The 17,501-nt window shown below is 30.7% G+C and overlaps 1 protein-coding gene across 2 annotated transcripts in view; it reads right to left on the bottom strand.

Moving 5' to 3' along the window:
* The window catches only part of Non2 (upstream activation factor subunit spp27 homolog Non2), a 57,033-nt gene that overhangs the window by 20,998 nt on the left and 18,534 nt on the right, over window positions 1-17,501 (bottom strand). Inside the window, exons 1-2 of one of the 2 annotated variants that reach the window (XM_067270564.1) lie at window positions 17,219-17,336; window positions 11,419-11,527 (exon numbers count right to left, since the gene is read on the bottom strand). In XM_067270564.1, coding sequence (XP_067126665.1) covers window positions 11,419-11,502 — 84 coding nt within the window. In that variant the 5' untranslated portion in view covers window positions 11,503-11,527; window positions 17,219-17,336. Of the gene's footprint in view, window positions 1-11,418; window positions 11,528-17,218; window positions 17,337-17,501 lie in introns of those variants that run through there. The other variant, XM_067270563.1, reaches the window with a different exon arrangement.

Raw genomic sequence — 17,501 nt, 5'->3', positions numbered from 1 at the left:
CTGTTTGATGCAGTTTTGTCAACAAAATCCTGGGTCAGGTTGTGGGTTTGCCTGCCATGGAGTATCTTTCGAGCCCACAATTATTTAATGGTGTCATGTCCATATGATGTGAGTGTAAGTTTAATGATGTGTTATTTGAGTCTGCTAGAATTACTGCTTTTATGTAACTGTGATGTTTCTTGTGTTTTGTAAAAAAAACTCTTGCAACATCTGTATTTGCTTATAATGTAGGTTTACTATGTCAATCAGGCCATGTCTGCCATCTTTATGTGGAAGGGTTAATCTTTCTATGGCAGATTTAGGATAATGTTTATGCTTAGTAAGCATTGTTCTTGTTTTACTTTGAAGTTGTTCAAGATCTGTGTGAGTCCAATGTATAACTCCAAAAGAATAAGTGAGTATTGGAATGACATATGTGTTTATTGCTTTAACTGTGTTCTGAGATTAGTGTTTAACCTACATTGGTATTATTTAATTATTTTTTGCTTTATTTGTGTATGTTCTGTTAGTTTGGTCTGTTGGAATCCTAAATACTTGTAGAATTTGCCCTCTTCCATGGATTCAAAAACACGTCTCCATTTCCAAGTGCAAAATCTCCTTTCTTTGGGACTCCTTTTTCTATGTGAAGTGTTTTGCATGTCCTTGGAGTACAAATATGCAATTTGTAGAAGTTGAAGTGTTCTTGTGTGGATGCATAAAGTTTTATGTTGTCCATGTATATGACAATATGACAATATAAACTGTGTTCTTTTTACATGTCTGATATTGTAACCATGTTGTGTGTTGTTTAACGTGTTAGATAATGGGTTCAGGGATAAGCAGAACCAGAGAGGACTCAAGGAATCGCCTTGAAAAATGCCTTGCCTAATGAATATTTGGCTTGTTTGTATGGAAGTGTTATGAATCCTGAGATTTAGTGTTGTTCTCCAGTGCTGCATATGTTTTGGAAGAATGTAATGAGTGATGGATGTATTTTGTACATGTGCAGAATATGTAGCAGCCAACTGCATGGAACACTGTTGAATGCTTTTCTGTAGTCTATATATGCCATGTGTATGTTTCTGTGTTGTTTGTGTGCTTGCTGTAGAATGACTGAATCTATGAGTAACTGTTATTATTATTAGTATTATTATTATGGTGTTGGTGGAGTATATCATACATGGCATATATACCTGTGCCTATTGCTATGCTGGACAAAGGTGATGGCTTAAATATAAAAAAAAAAACGAATGTTTTGTTTATATGTTGTTTGTGCATGTATCTGTATTTAAGAATTTCCTGACTATGTGGCATATTATGTTTAATTGACAGCCTTCTGCAGTCCAATATACAGTATGTACTGATTTGAAGCCCTAATGTTTTAATATGCTTGAGTAGTGTATGTGGTAAGATACAAGAAGGGACTACTGACACAATAAATACCTCATCCATTCTCCACAGATGTTTTATTTCATGGGTGAGTTTTGAGTATTTATTAACTTTTTAGTTTAAGTCTTTTTATGTTGTGGGATATTTGGTATTGCTATGTCTATGATTGTAATTTTGTTTTGTTTGTCAATATGATACCTGGTCTGCTTTAATGAACTGTTTTATTTGTGATTACAGCTCAATCATAGTATATTTTGTGTGTGTCATTTTCTATGAGCAACTGAGGTGTGTATTTCTAGCATGCTTGCTGGGTTTTTAACAGTTTGTGTTTATGTGCAGGCTTTGATGTGTAACATTAGTTATTTAGTTATGTTAATGTAAACAGTTGGTTTTTATTAAAGCTTGCAACCTGAAGTAATGTATTATATGGTTTCCTATATGATGTGGCATTTCCTACAAGTGCTGTTTGTAAGTGTTGTGTCTTTTAAGATGTGCTTTCTTTAATTTTCTGTATTTATGGTCTGGTCTTGTATGGCAATCACGAATCCTTCTGTCTCTTCAAAGAGACATCAATGAGTCAGTCAGCAGTTTGATGCAGTTCTGTCAATGTAATCTTGGTGGTGTCTATATTTTGTGTACTGCATTGGTTCCCAAAGTGTGCGCCGCAACTTCCTCACAGGGGCATCACAAAATAATATAAAATTTTCATAATTTTACTTCTACTTTCAATTCAATGTGATAAGATGCGACATCTAGCAGACCTGGTGCAAATCATTAACTCAGTAATAAAGGTGGCATATATAATTGCAAAATGTAAAAAGCCTCATACCATCGCAGAAAAATTCATTCTACCAGCTGTTGTAGATATGGTGCTTCCCAGTAGACTCACCAATCATTTTGATTGGTGAGTCTACAGGGAATCAGCTATCAAAAGTGCCTTTGTCCAATAACACCATCACATAATACAGCACATAGCAAAGGACCTCCAATATGTTCAGTTAATCGAAAAAAAATAAAAGGAAAGGAATTTGGGTTGCAGCTGGATGAGGATATACATAATAATAATGATACTTGATTTGCTGTGTACAGTTTTAGATAGTAATAACATTGTAGAAGAATTTCTCTTTTGTAAAAGTATCACTGCTGGTGCTAAGGCTCACAACTTGTTCAAGATCCTTGATATTTTTATATCCAAAAATAATTTGGTATCCAAATGCATTGGTATCTGTACTGATGGAGTTCATTCCATGTCCAGGTGTTATGGAGGATTACAAGCACTTTTTTGAAGCAAAGACCCTGATGCACTGTGGACCCATTGTGTTATTCACAGGGAAGTACTCAAATCAAAATATCTGAGTTTTACATTAAACCAGCCTTTAGAATATGTAGTAAACTTGATAAAAACTTAAAAACTCAGCTGTTGAAGGCAAGATTTTTCAAAAAACTATGTGAGGATATGGGATCCAAGCACACATCTTTGTTGTATTACAGCATTTTGAGAAAGTACAAAATATTACCATGAGAAAGCAATGGCTCTCTCGAGGTAATGCTTTGTCCCATATGTTTGAACTGCAACAGGAAATTTATATTTTTCTTGGAGGAGGACCACAAGTATGCCTAAAATTTTGTGAATGAGTTTTTGGTAAAGTAGCTTACTTATGTGATATTTTTGAAAAGCCAAATGCTCTGAAGCTCTCTCTTCAGAGAAGCAACATGCATCTTTTAAAGTCAATTGAGAAAATTTCAGCTTTATAAAAAACTTAAAACTATGAAAAAGAAAAATAAATGAAAATGAAGGAAAAGAATGTTTCCGCTTGTTGCAACAGTTTTTGACCTTCAATGGAGTTGATTTCTCTAGAAGTATGAAATCTATTTTTGAAGAACATTTATCACAGCTTATCACCTGGTTTGAGAAATATTTTCAAAACGGTAATATCAATAAATTTGCTTGGATTCCTCGATGAGGCTCCTTGTGTCTGGAAATTCTGATCCCTGATCTGGAAATTCTCTTACAAGGCCTAACGAATAGGCAAAAGGAATATTATCGCTGGATGGCCACGTTGAGAATCAAGAACTCCAAGGAATCATCTGAAGTAGTGGATCTGAGAGACAAACTACGACATACTGTGCATTGGATGCAACTAAATAATGTCACTCTTGTCAGGGCGACGAAACAGAAGCCATGGTTTTCATGAAGCGTGACACTTATGAAAGGGGCCTACAGGAACACTTATCACTTACCCATTGTGATAGAGTAGAAGAGGGTTTTATTGATAAGCTACATTTCAGAGTGAAGCGTTTTGCATGTACCAGTCTCGCTAAATGCTTAGCATTTAACAACTTAACTGTTGACTCTCCTGACGTCCCTAAATTGTTTGCCTTTGCAATGACACATAAACCGGGCCAACAACTCTGCCCAGTCGTGGACAAAGCAAGAGCGCCTACCCGTAATCTAGAGAAGGCAGTGCACATCTTTCTTGCTCCACACTTGGAGGGATATCCTTACACAAATCGCTAGTCTGGTGGAGCTTATAACACACTTGAAAGAGGTCACATCCTCCTATTACATCACAGTGTTGGAATTTAAGTCCCTCTACCCCTCCACTGAGCTCCCTCCCACTTTCTATGTGCTCAGGGACATCTTATTTCATATTGTCGGAGATCATGCATTGTACAACCAAGTGCTAGAAATGGCACATTTAATTTGCTATAATTCAGTGTTCCAGTTTAACGGCAATATCTACACACAGGGCACAGGAGTCCCCATGGGTAGCCCGGCTTTAGGAGTCCTCTGTGAGATGGTTGTGTGACAGAGAATAAGATCCTCCCTCAGTTCCTCTCCAACATCAGATTATATAGGAGGTATATTGATGATATAATTATTTTTTGGAAAATTGTACTGGATGTAACAGACTTGGTTGATTCTTTTAACAATCATCCCTACGGGTTAACATTGGAAATAAAACAATCTGACCTTATTAAAGTCCACTTTCTAGATATAAATATTAGGGTGGAAAATTCAGACATCTACACTTTGGTGTACCATAAGCCAGGATCTATGTCTTCATACATCCCAGTAGGGTCATGCGATCCAGTTTCATACAAGATGGCAGCCTTTAGAGCCCTAATCAGAAGAGCCTTCAACATCCAGGCTCGTGATACTGAATTAGCGTATATAGAAAGTGTAGCCACTGAGCATGGTTATCACAAAATTATACATAGGATGATACAATGTTATCGTCGTAAGCATTCAGATAGTGCACGAGAAGTAAACCAACCGATTGATAACCATCCAGACGACATGGAATGGATCCCCATCACCTATAACCCTTACCTAAGATCTATATACTCCTAGGTTGCCAGGAAATGCCAGATACGTCTCACTTTCAGGAGGTACCCTACTATTTTAATGTCTTATGTAATGAGAAGGACCCTCCTAACCCCAGCAGACAACCTGGAGTCTATAGTGTCCCTTTAAGGGATAATAGATGTGATAGGGACTTGATATATATAGGCTCTACTAAACGATCCATGGGCATCAGAATGCAAGGCAGAACATCATGCGGATATTCGTCATGGGAGAACTCCACGGCCCTTATGTACTTATGTACTACTTATGTAACAGATCCAGACATAATAGCCGACTTTACACGGACCAATCTCCTCGCTGCACCTCCCATTGAACACCTAAAATGGTTAGAGGCTATGCACATCTTTAAATCTTCCATCTCAACCATGTGCATAAATTTTAAAGAGGAAATGGTTTTGTCATTGGCCTGGCAAGAGTTGATTCACAGCACGCTCTAGCCACTCGTTGTATCTGGGCAGGCTGACACATTGCGCATGTGCGACGTAAATTTTTTGTAAATCATTCAAACTCTTAGTTAACAGCATTCGTTAATTGAATTTCTATCTAAAAACCATTATGAACCTGAAGCAGAGCCCAGAAGGGGTTCGAAAATGTTCTTTTTTTTCCTCAATGTTTTTTCGATCACACTGTATATTGGTTCCGAGTACATAATTTATAAAAAAATTGCAAAGAATCAAACAAAATTTTTTACAAATAAGCCTTGAACTGACAGCTGTCAAAATATATAATGACAATATGATTTAGAATTAAAATTGCAGGTAAAAATACAATTAATCCCTCTAGTGGTAAAAATATGAAATTACTTTCTGAACAATCCAATACTTAAACCAAAATAAGACTTAATGAATATCCTTGAAAAATGTCTTATGTATTTCATTTGTTTTCAGGTAGATATCGTGAAATCTTAGATCCAAACAAAAACATCTGAGATGTAAAAACATTGCACCAAGTAAAATCTTATGACAATTTACATGACAGTCAAAATTTTTCTTAATAGTTTTTCTTTGGTAAAAATAAGCTTGGCACTTAAAGTGATACCCACAAGATTTTTACCTGTTATTTATCTGACCATCTAAAAGGAGGTTTTTGGACTATTAAACAAATTGTTATGTCCTTCTAATCCAACTGTTTACTGGAGTTCAAGAATTACTCAGAAGCAATTTTAATTTCCAGAGTTTTATTTAACCCATATCACAAAACCTTTGGCATAGATGTACTATTGTAAAAAATATTTGCATAAATATTACTGAGGAGGGATCAGCAAAAACATTAGATCCAAAATGCATTTAAATAAAACATCTGGAAATCAAAATTGTTTCTGAGTAATTCTTGAACTCCAGTAAACAATCGGATTAGAAGGACATAATAATTTAATAGTCCAAAAAACCCCTTTTAGGTGGTTAGATAAATAACTGATTAAGCCGACTAATATTGCTATGTTTATTTTTTTTATTTGGTGCAATTTTTTTTACATCTCAGACGTTTTTGTTTAATAATTGTATTATTACATCAAGACATAAGATGATTAGGTCAGCACTTGCTGAGCTCCAATTGAATGTGCTACCAACCAAATGGTTTCAATATTCATTTTGGTTGTGTTGCCAACAAACATGCTGCCAATCAACACTTTTCATAGTTTAGAAAAATCACTATAAAAATTTTTAATTCACATAAATTTGAGCTTTTGTTATTCCAAGTAACATTTTGAATAAAATTCATTTGTTTTGATGCAATTTTATACTTATAAGCATAAAATTAAGCCATAAAACTGAAATAGCTGTATGGGAAACCCCCTGTAAACTTTGACTGGAAGTTTTGCCAGCACGTCACTGATCACAAGTAAGGCTTAAGTTTAAAATTTGAGCTTTCTAGACCCAGTAGTTTTTTTTTCTAAAAATGTATGCAGTGCTGGATGAAGGAAAAGAAGAAGAAAATAAGCTTTTTTGGCAATTTTTGCACTTCAATTATTTATATTTCAGCAACTGTTTTATAGAAAATCTTGAAATTTTGCACACTACCTAAGAAATCAATTTTCTTTCGAACAAGATATTTAGAATTACTTTAGATGTTTGGAGGTGGAGAAACTGGCCACCAGAAATCCAAAAATTGGCAACTCTGATTCCTGTTTATATAATATATATATACTTATTGTAATCTATGAGTAACTGTTCTGTAAATCCCTTATGGTTTCTATGACAGCCTTTTTGCTGTTTTGTGAAAATGTTATGTTGTTCTCTATGATTGTATATTTTAAAATTATTTCAAAAAATTCTAAAAATAAAGATTATTCTCAGATTAAAAGAACAAGTAAGAAACTACTCTTTTTTTAACCGATTTCGAGTAATTTATATTAGTGAGCAGATGATTAACTAAAAAGAAATACCATACTTCAACCATAACCAATTCTCGTTGTTTATTAGGTTTAAACCTTCGCATTTAAAAAAAATTTTTCTGGTTTTTAGATTTAGTGTAGTTGTTCATTAATTCTAAGTTAACCAGTTGTAAAGTAGCAGTTGTTGTTCCATGCTGAGAATATTTCATAACCATTTTTCTTCACAGAAGTGGGTATGTAGGGAGTCCACTTAAGCATCTATCCACAGTAAAACAGCTCTTTCTAGCATTGGTTAGGTTAGGTTAGATTAGCTTAGATTATGGATTGCAGTAGACACATAAGTTACACCATATATTATGGACATGTATCCATTCTACTGCTATTTGCAACCAGCATAGCATGCTGAGGTTGCTACACAGTGATTAGAGCAGCACAACATGATGTTAAATTTACAACATAATAAACCACAATGCCTGCACATTTTATGGACTGACAAAGCAATTTTCTTAGAATAAAGTGTATAATTGTCACAATGTGCACTACTGGGCAGAGCATGCTCCATAATGCATATGGCACATCAAAATCAAGTGTGTTTTACCCTAAATGTCTGGTTTGAAATTTGGGGTAAGTAAACAGTCTGTTCCCAGTAGGATGGTACCTTAAATAGGGGTCAATATCTAAACATTGTAAACACAATAGTGGATGAATGGCATAATGACATGCCATTGGTGCAACTAAAGCAGATTTGATACAAACAGAGTTGATACCAGCATAATGGTGCACCTCTCATTCCCAGAGATCAGTTTGACAACTGCTGGCTAGGACAACACAGCCCTGTTCCACATCCACTAGATTCACCAGATTTAACTCTTCTGGATTTTTTTCTTTGAGGCCACCTAAAAGCATTGGTATATTATGCACCCACAGCACTGCAGAATGTTGTCAAACTGGAGATGCTTACAACAGGTCTGTGAAATGGTGACAACAGAAATGTCAACCCTAATGCCACACTCAACTATTTACATCTTTGTATTGCTGCTGAGAGTGGTCATTTTAGACATGCTCTCTAACAAAATAAAACTTACTTTTTTGTAACAATTTCTGCAATATTGTCTATCCTTTATAGTAGATATTATTTGTATGTTATGCTAAATTGTCTTAAATTGATTCCCTTCAGTTATTTTAGTGCTGGAACAAGCATACCCCATATACAATGCTGGAAAGATCTCTTTTTCCCCTTGATAGGTGCTTAAGTATAAACTCTATATATATCTAAAGCCAAGTGTTTATAAATCAGGTCTCATGATTTATAACATGAGAAACAAATGCTGTTTAGCAACCTCACCTCTAGTCTGGATCAGACACTCTTGTAGATCACTTTTTACTTCATTTCTTCCCATAAACCTTAGTGGCACTAGTGGTTTACTGGATGCTTGCATTGATATTGCTCTATGGTTCATTGAAATTATTAAGCTCTCTCACCTCAATAAAGAGGGACAACACAATTTCAACTTGTGTTGTCCCACTTTATTGGTAACTAGCAAAAAGAGTTATTATTATGGTATTGGTGGAGTGTATCATATATGACATATATAGGATATGTCTGGATGTCATAAATATATTTCTGCAATATTGTCTATCCTTTATAGTTTTGGCCTAATTTAAACATCTTCAAGTTCTATCATTTTAATGGAATACAAAGATTGTGATATTTAAAGTTTAGAATAAACATTTGAAGATGCATTCCATTAAACTGTACTGTACATACAAAAAATGCTGTTTAAACCTTTAAATACAATTATAACTAAATTTATTTTAATTACAAGTCCTCACTTAACATTGCCAACAAAAATTGAGATGGTAAGAAAATGACATATATCAAAACCAATTTTATTGCAGGTTAAATGTTAAATGATATAAAAAGGATATAATTCAGTTAATATTATTCTAATTGAATCATGTTTTCAACCTCCACCATTTATTTCCCAACTCTTAGAATAGATTTTACTGTTTATAAAGAAAATTCAACAACAATAATTGTAAATGATTACAAATATACTTGTATCTTTCCTAAATAATGTTATAATGAAATGAGTGAGGACTTGTTGTATTATCAAATTTTTTATGATTGAAACTGGAAAATATTGCTGCTTCTAATAAATCAAAACATGAAGGTTGGTTCAAAAGTCTTTGGCATAACTCAAAAGTGGTGCCAGAGTAATAAATCAGGACTACTTTTCAACATAATACTCCAAGATATCTACACACTTTTTCCATCAGCAGTGCTGCAATGAATTGATTCCCTTGGAATAGAAGTCAAGGGTGTTAAAAATAGTGGTTTTCAGCATCACACCTTTCCTTGAAAACACACTCCACAAAAGTGGCTTTTTACGTTTGGGAAAAGAAGATAGTCTAATTGCTTTAGATCCAGTTTATAGGGGAAGTGTTGAATCAATTGAAAGCCATTTTGACAACCAATGCACACATTAACCTATATCTGATACATTATCTTAGTGGAAAAGAACATATTTGCTGAACTTTGCCTGGCATTTCCTCTTCAAGACCTGCATCAACTTATGCAATAAATCTGTGTAATAAGCCCTGCTGATTGAGTGTCTACATAACAAGAACTAAAGCAGAAGAACTCCACTATTCCAGAAAACTGGCATCACCTTTCCATCAGATGAGACTGGCTTGATCTTTTCTGGTGATGGTGAAGTGGTGTTTCTATTGCCAAGATTGTTGTATCAACATTCATAAATCACAGTCAGTAAGTCCTCGGAATCTCGTATACAGGACTTGATTTTCATGAGACATGTCTTGACAGACAAACTTTTGTTCAGGAGTCAGAAGTTTTTAAAAATGTACTCACTAATAATACCAAACTTAGAATAAGAATAAACTACACTGTTTTTTGGCATTAAAGTTGTTTACTTGAAAAGTTAACTACAAAAAAGCACTTTTGACATTTTGAAAATTTGATAGCATTTCTTTATAGTTAAAGTAAATGACTATAACACTGAAAAACAGTGTAGTTTATTGGGCTGCAATTTGAAAAAATTGTAAACCTATAAATCCCCTTTGTCATCCATACATCTGCTGTCTGTTCTTCCTTAATCTCAAGAACAGAATTAGATACATGAAAATTAAGACAAGATAATTGAAAAGCTTAGGAACAGTAGGCCCAATTAACTATATTATATTATATATAAACTTTCAGTTTACACCAGAAGTTGCATTATTTCAATTTAAATATTTCTTTTTAAAAGAGTTAGATAGATGACTGGCATGACTCTATTGCTAACAGGAAGAGTATAATATACTGTACAGGGGCAAGACACTGCTAATTTAAGATGAACATATAGCCTATTTTAAATTAAATAAGTTAAAAATTGCAGCCTGACATTGTGATGTCATCACAATAAAATAATTGCTCATTCTTAGTCAAAGTTTTGTAGCCTATAAGCTGAAACCTTTATCATCTCCAAGTGTTCACATATGATCCATTTAACTTTTGCAGGTGACAAGTCCAGTTCCTCTGCTTTGGAGAAATAATTCATTAGTCTTGCTTAATGGGATTCTTTCGTAGACTTTCCTCACATTTTCTTGGGTCATGAATTCAACAGAACAGCCAGGGTAAAGCTCATCTTTGATGCTCTGTCTCTTATGCTTCAATTTAATTGTCCATTTCTTGACTGCACTATATGAAGAGGTATTCTCCGGGATGTTTGTACAACACCTGCATGAATATTGTTTTGGGCTTAAACCTCTTTTTCTGGATATATTTTATCACAGATTAGATTTCTTCTGCCTCCATTTTTCACTTCTTAAGCTACCTCATTTACTTCAGGAACTTGTAACACAAAAAGGAGAGACCAATGGATAGAGATTTATATGCAACCATACAAAGACTTCTAGAGTGTGTATAAATCCCTTCTGGGTTGGCCAAGTACTTTTGGACTGATCCTCTTAGAAAACCCATTTCAGATGGTAAATTTTTAATTTCCTAAACCATTATATATAAAACAATCTTTTGTATTTTATATTGTGAAATTGCTTTTAACAATTTTGATTCAGTGTTATTATTAAAAACAGAACTAAAATTGTCTCCAAAATATTTTACAATTAAAAATTGAAACTATTCGATTTTTTAGCCTGATGATGGCCTATAGAAATAGGCCGAAAACGTGTTGTTTAAAATTAAACTTTCTCAGCGAAGATAAGGTGTTAGATTTTGTTTAAAAATTGAACTTCTTGAACAAAGTTAATACATTGATTATTTCGTAATACTAACATTATTCTAGATATATATAGTGTATATAGAAAAAAGTTTAATATCAACAATTACCTCATAATCTGATTCAACATCTGATTCACTTTGATCATCAGAGTCGTCATCATTATTTTTCAGGTTTGAAGTAATCAATTCCATCACAATGTCATCAACTTCTTGTTTCCTAAAATTTAAGTTTAAACAAAATTTTGAATATTGCATAATAATAAAAAATGCACAGTTTTTATTTTGTTTCAGTTTTTCACGATCTTAATATTAAGCAATTAAAATAATTCAAAGAAATAAAAATCTCATTATTTAATACAGATAACAATAAAATAATTTATTAAATATATTATCTAAATAAAAAAAATACAAAATTAAAAATGTACAAATTATTAAATAAAAAATTTAACTTATATATCAGAAATAAATAAACTAAATTTTAATAAACATTATTAATAATAGTGTCCAACAGTAAAAATAAATGTGAAAAATTAAATAATTTGAGAAAAATCAAAAATACATTTCATAATAAAATTACAAAAATATATACAGTAGAGAGTCGTTAATCGGATCGCCAGTAATCGGAACGATTTTCAGTCGGACTGTGTCGTGCTGAATCGAACGTTTTTGATACTAAATTTACTTCTAAAGTATAATTTTTATGTTTTATATTCTTCAATATATTTATTCTGTTTGTACAAAATGAAGAAATAATTTTTAACGATACGATAGCCTCGATTATTATTATAAAAATTTTCGTTAGGCTTAAAATCGACAAAAATTCAACACGAAGCGACACGCAACGGAGAAAAATTTGAACATCGGACAGGTTAATATATTTTTTCGTACATAATCGGTAATCGGAACAAATCACTAAGCTGAACAACCCCAGTCCCCAATTGATTCCGATTTTTGACTCTCTACTGTACAAACTTAATAGAATATTAAACTTTTTGAATTAATCCTCTTATTGCATATTTGTGATATGTGAGTTTATATTAAAATGTATTTAGTGTCTTCATGAAAACATACACAGATTTATTAATTCATTATTAGCATTTATTTATTATGTATCAACAGAGAATTGATTAACATTTTCATTCTTAATTTAATTGTATTTTACCACTAGCATCTAATTGTATAATTTATGAATTAATATTAAAAAAATGACTCGTTTTTATAACATCATCATATTGATATTTATTTTTTTATTGTTATGTTAAATTTAAAAATCATAATTTTAAATTAATTCAAATAGATTTATTTAATTTTATATTAATTCAATTAATTCAAATAGACCAGTGGTATTTAATCTATAGGTCGCGACCCCATTTGGGGTCGCGGAAAATTACCTTGGGGTCACACTGTTAAAATGTTTAAATACCATTGAAATAGATCATTTATCATTAGTTAAAAAATTTTTATATAAAATTCAATAATAAAATTTGCAATAAGATAATCAATAAAGAAAAAAAATATTTTAACATTTGATACAGTCAAACCTTGGTTAAATGCCTCACTTTTCGAACAATTCAGTTTAAAATTTTGAAAACTTTTTTGCCCTGGTAACTGTATGATAACTTGATTGCCGAACAAGTGCTCGACACAGCCAGCCACTGATAATCAACTTCCTAAACATCCTATGTTAAAGAAAGTTGAAGGCCCTACCAATCAATGACAGGACTAGTGATTCAGAAGTTAGTGGTATGGAGACCACCTCATGTCATTAGATCATATCGTAACACAAATCATTGATGACGTTGCTATTTAAATTACATTTCAATGAACATGTGAAAAAAGAACTATTTCCATTTTTTGGTATGTGCCACTGCTGAATTTAAATCAAATTAATTAATAAAAACTGTATTAATTAACAAACTCATAAAAAACACCAGATTGTAAACAAATCTTCAACAAAAACCTAATAACCGGTGCAAGTCCAATCAAATTTTTATCGCAAACGGTGTCTGAAAACGTTTGCGATAAAAATTTGATTGGACTTGCACCGGTTATTAGGTTTTTGTTGAAGATTTGTATTAATTAACATTCATGTAATATAAATGGCATTCAAGAATTCGTATTTAAATAAGTGTAAGTTAAATTAAATGAAAAATTTATTAATATAATATTATATATTATAATATTAAATAAAACTAAAAATAATAAAATAATAATTAAAGCCTTTATACCAAAACTGAAATCGAATCAATTGAGGCTAAAGTATCAAAGTATCACTCTTGATTGATTTAGTTATATTTCATCCAGACAGTCAGAGTTGAGTCGATTGGCGATGATGGAACATTTCGCTTTTAATATATATATATATATATATATATATACTGTATATTTCCGCAGATAAGATGAGGTATAAATTTTCAGCAAAGTTTTATAGTTTTAGCATATATCTGTCCTATAAAACAACCTCCAAACTATCAATGGCCTATGAATTTAGTTTAGATCAGTGATCATTATCTGGATAAAAATACTGTATAGCGTATACAGAATTATGTCCTATTTGTAATTTTTTGAATGAACAAATTTTATTTTCTGCCTTGCTATTGTTGCAAACGTTTGCACTGATTCAGGCATTCGGGTAATGCCCTTGACTATTCACAAAAACATCGTATGGGTTATTCTATTTTGTGGACATGCCCTACTCTCTAGTAGTAAATAATTATGGTTTGTCCATTTTTTTATAATGGTTTTAATTTATATAAATTTCAATTTAATTGTTTTGTATCTGTCCTATAAAACAACTCTGGATTTTGGGGGCCTTTTTTTATGATTCAACTATTGTCTTATCTGTGGAAATATATATATATAATGAGAAAGATAGATATAGATATAAATAATATAATATTACATTGCCTTTATAAGCATTTTTATGCACGAAATACAATTAAAAAAAAGTTTTTGTTTTGGGGTTGAGAACAGATTAATCTGTTTTATATTGTTTCTTACAAAAAAATTTGTTTCAGTTTTAGAACAAATTGGTTTTCAAACACCTTTTAAGAATGAATTAAGTTCAAAACCCAAGGTTTGACTAATACTATTTGGATTATTTAATGCCTTAAGAATTATTTACAAATGAAAAAAGCAGTACACCTTATATAATTCCAGCAATAAATTTAATTAACCAAAATGTTTTGACCTATTACTATAGACCTTCTTCAGTTCTTGGCATTGTTAGAAATTTTTAAAGCTAATAGAAAACACTTGTGCATCAATCATAGGGATGCTGACACATTATTGACGGCCTGGAAATATATATATGAGCTTTAATCCTCTGATAGTTGTTTATTTTTATTGTTATTTTATTTTTCCACCTTTTTTTTTGCTTGTATTTGCATTTTTATGTTTTGATTATACTATGTATTTATTTATTTCTTATATCACTTGTATTTAAATTGTATGATTTAGAACATTCTTCCTTTTCTTTTTAATTTAAATTATTTCTGTCGAATTTAATGTTTTCGAAACGTTCTTTTTATTCCTTTTTCATTTAAGTTTGTGTTCCAACTGAAGAAGGCCTATAGTAGTAGGTCAAAAACATTTTTGGTTAACTAAATATATTGCTGAAGTTATACAAGGTGTACTGCTTCTTTCATTTGATTACTTCTCCTGTTGTGTCATAATTATTTTGAGTTATTTATATTTAAAACAAATGAATTTCATAAGATTTCTGCATATACAATTAAAAATGAAGTACAATAAACATTAAAAGAAGAAAAAATGGTACAAAATCAAGAGACAAGTAAGGCATAGCATGATATTCCCAAAGAAAAGGATGGATATCTGTGCATATGCTAACAGGCTTAACTGCCATGGTAGAGATTTTGAATAATACCTTCATAACACTTGTTTTGATTTGGTTGAATTTTGCCAAAGTATATGTGCTTATAAATGCAAGTTATACTTTGAAAAAATTCAAAAGCAAGGCTTATGAAAACATTATTTCTGATCTCCATCATGGCAGTTAAGCCTATTAGCATATGCACATGGATATCCATCCTTTTCCTTGAGCATTGTCACACAAAATCAAAAGTGGGTTTTCTTAAAAAATGTTATAAATTTATTTTAAAAATAACTGTTATAAGTAATGTAATTTGGTTATATCAAAAATATTCTTTTATAATGTTTTGGTGCTTGAATGAATAGATAATTTTTAAAGGCAAATGAACTGCCAAATTATCAGAGTATAATATGGCTATATAATTAATTAAATACTAAATAATTTATTTAGAGGCAGTCAGTTTGTTTAACTTTAACTATAAATCAGGTTTTTGAGTTGATATTCATGTATAGATAATGTGTAGCATTAATATAGATAAGCATCAAATTTGATTTTAAAAATCTTATACCAGTTGATGTTGATTACTGGTATCCTAACTAATAAATCACAATGCTTCTGAGTTGTGAATCATATGACATCATATTAAAAATGGAACTGTCAACAAATAGTTGGAAAATTCTTTCCTTAACTAGTTTCTATATTTCTTTCTCTTACGTAATTTGAAACAATATCATCTAAAAAAACAAAATAATATATTTTTTATTCTTTTCGACATTGATAAAATCTCATTCTTCATATAAGGAATAAGAACAGTTTGAGACTTGATCAATCATTAAAAAAAAATTCTCTTAACAGAAGTATTATTCAAAATTAACATTAGAGCACCAATCACATTTGTAATGAACTAATACATAAATTCAATTCTATAATTTTTATACAGCTTTTTTAAAATTATTTTGATGAATATTAACTAGTTCAGTTGTTTCAATCAATAAAAATAGATTAAACAGTTAATCTAGATAGTTACTGATATTTTATAAGTGCTAATTTAAAGAAAACAAAATTCCAATTTTTTTACTTAGAAATATTTTCAATTTATTTTTTAAATCAATGTCATCAACATTTCTAATGAGAATATCTCCCTAAATAAGTATTCAAAAATGTTTATAGTATGTGTTTCACACAATGTTCAATGGAAGTTTTTTTTTTCAAATGAAGAATTAAAACTAGTAAATTCAATTATTATTATAAAGTGATACAAAAAATGACTCTAAAAAGAATGCAATATTCTCCTATGAATTTCTTTATAAATTAATTACAAATTTATATTAATTGTATATCTTTGATATCCTATATAATAGTTATAATCATTTCAAAATATTTTATATCTTTATATTACAATTCTATCTGATATCATACCCATTTAAAAGTTAATTACAATTTATCACAAAGCTAGACTGATAAAAATCAAGCAATTTTGCTTTATACTTTTTATTAGACTTGAGATTTCATTAAAATAACAATAATATTGTATTTTCCTATAATTTTAATTGTACAAATTTTTTTTTATAATTATTAATAATAGAAAAGTTATAATGAATTTAATAAATTAGTAAACAGAATATAACATTGTTTGAAATGAATAAATTTGTATTGGGTTTTTATATTAAGGTAAGCAATTACTGTGGAATAATTTGTTATTTTTCATTACACTTAATATAATTAAAGCCATATATGTGGAATACACAGGTAGAAAGAATAGTTTATTATTACATACATACACATATATATAATATATATATATATATATATACACACCCAAACATATAAATATTGATAATAAATTTAAAAATATTATATATATACAATCTAAATAGATCAAGAATTTATGAACCTTTGACTTTGAATTCATAAAATGTGATAACAATTATTCATTATGCATTTTGTTAATATAAAATACAATCAATTAGTTTTACATAAGGCATAGAAAGTCTTTAAAAAAATGTATCTACTCTCAATTTCATATACATAAACAATTTATCTAAAGACTATAATGTGATGCCAGAAAAAATTAACCTTTAATGATGATCAAGAAGATGAGGAATGCACTTCAGTGAAATTAGAATGTTAATCAATTACTAATTAGACAATCAGAGAATGACATTTCTGAAAAGGTTAAAGACCATCTTCTATACACATGTATACAACAGGATAGTGGTGCCATCTATAGATTCTTCCAGTTACTATAAAAAACTTAATATTTTACAAATAAATTTATTAGTATTTAATTAAAAATTTTCTTTTTAATTAAAAAATGTTCCTTAGTTTCAGAAATATAATATATTTTTTAGTCAAAAAT

This window comes from Centruroides vittatus, unplaced genomic scaffold, assembly GCF_030686945.1.
Source record: "Centruroides vittatus isolate TY-2023 unplaced genomic scaffold, ASM3068694v2 contig_371, whole genome shotgun sequence".
NCBI lineage: Eukaryota > Metazoa > Arthropoda > Arachnida > Scorpiones > Buthidae > Centruroides > Centruroides vittatus.
The sequence above is the reverse complement of the archived record's forward strand: the minus strand, read 5'-3'. Positions and strand labels throughout refer to the sequence as shown.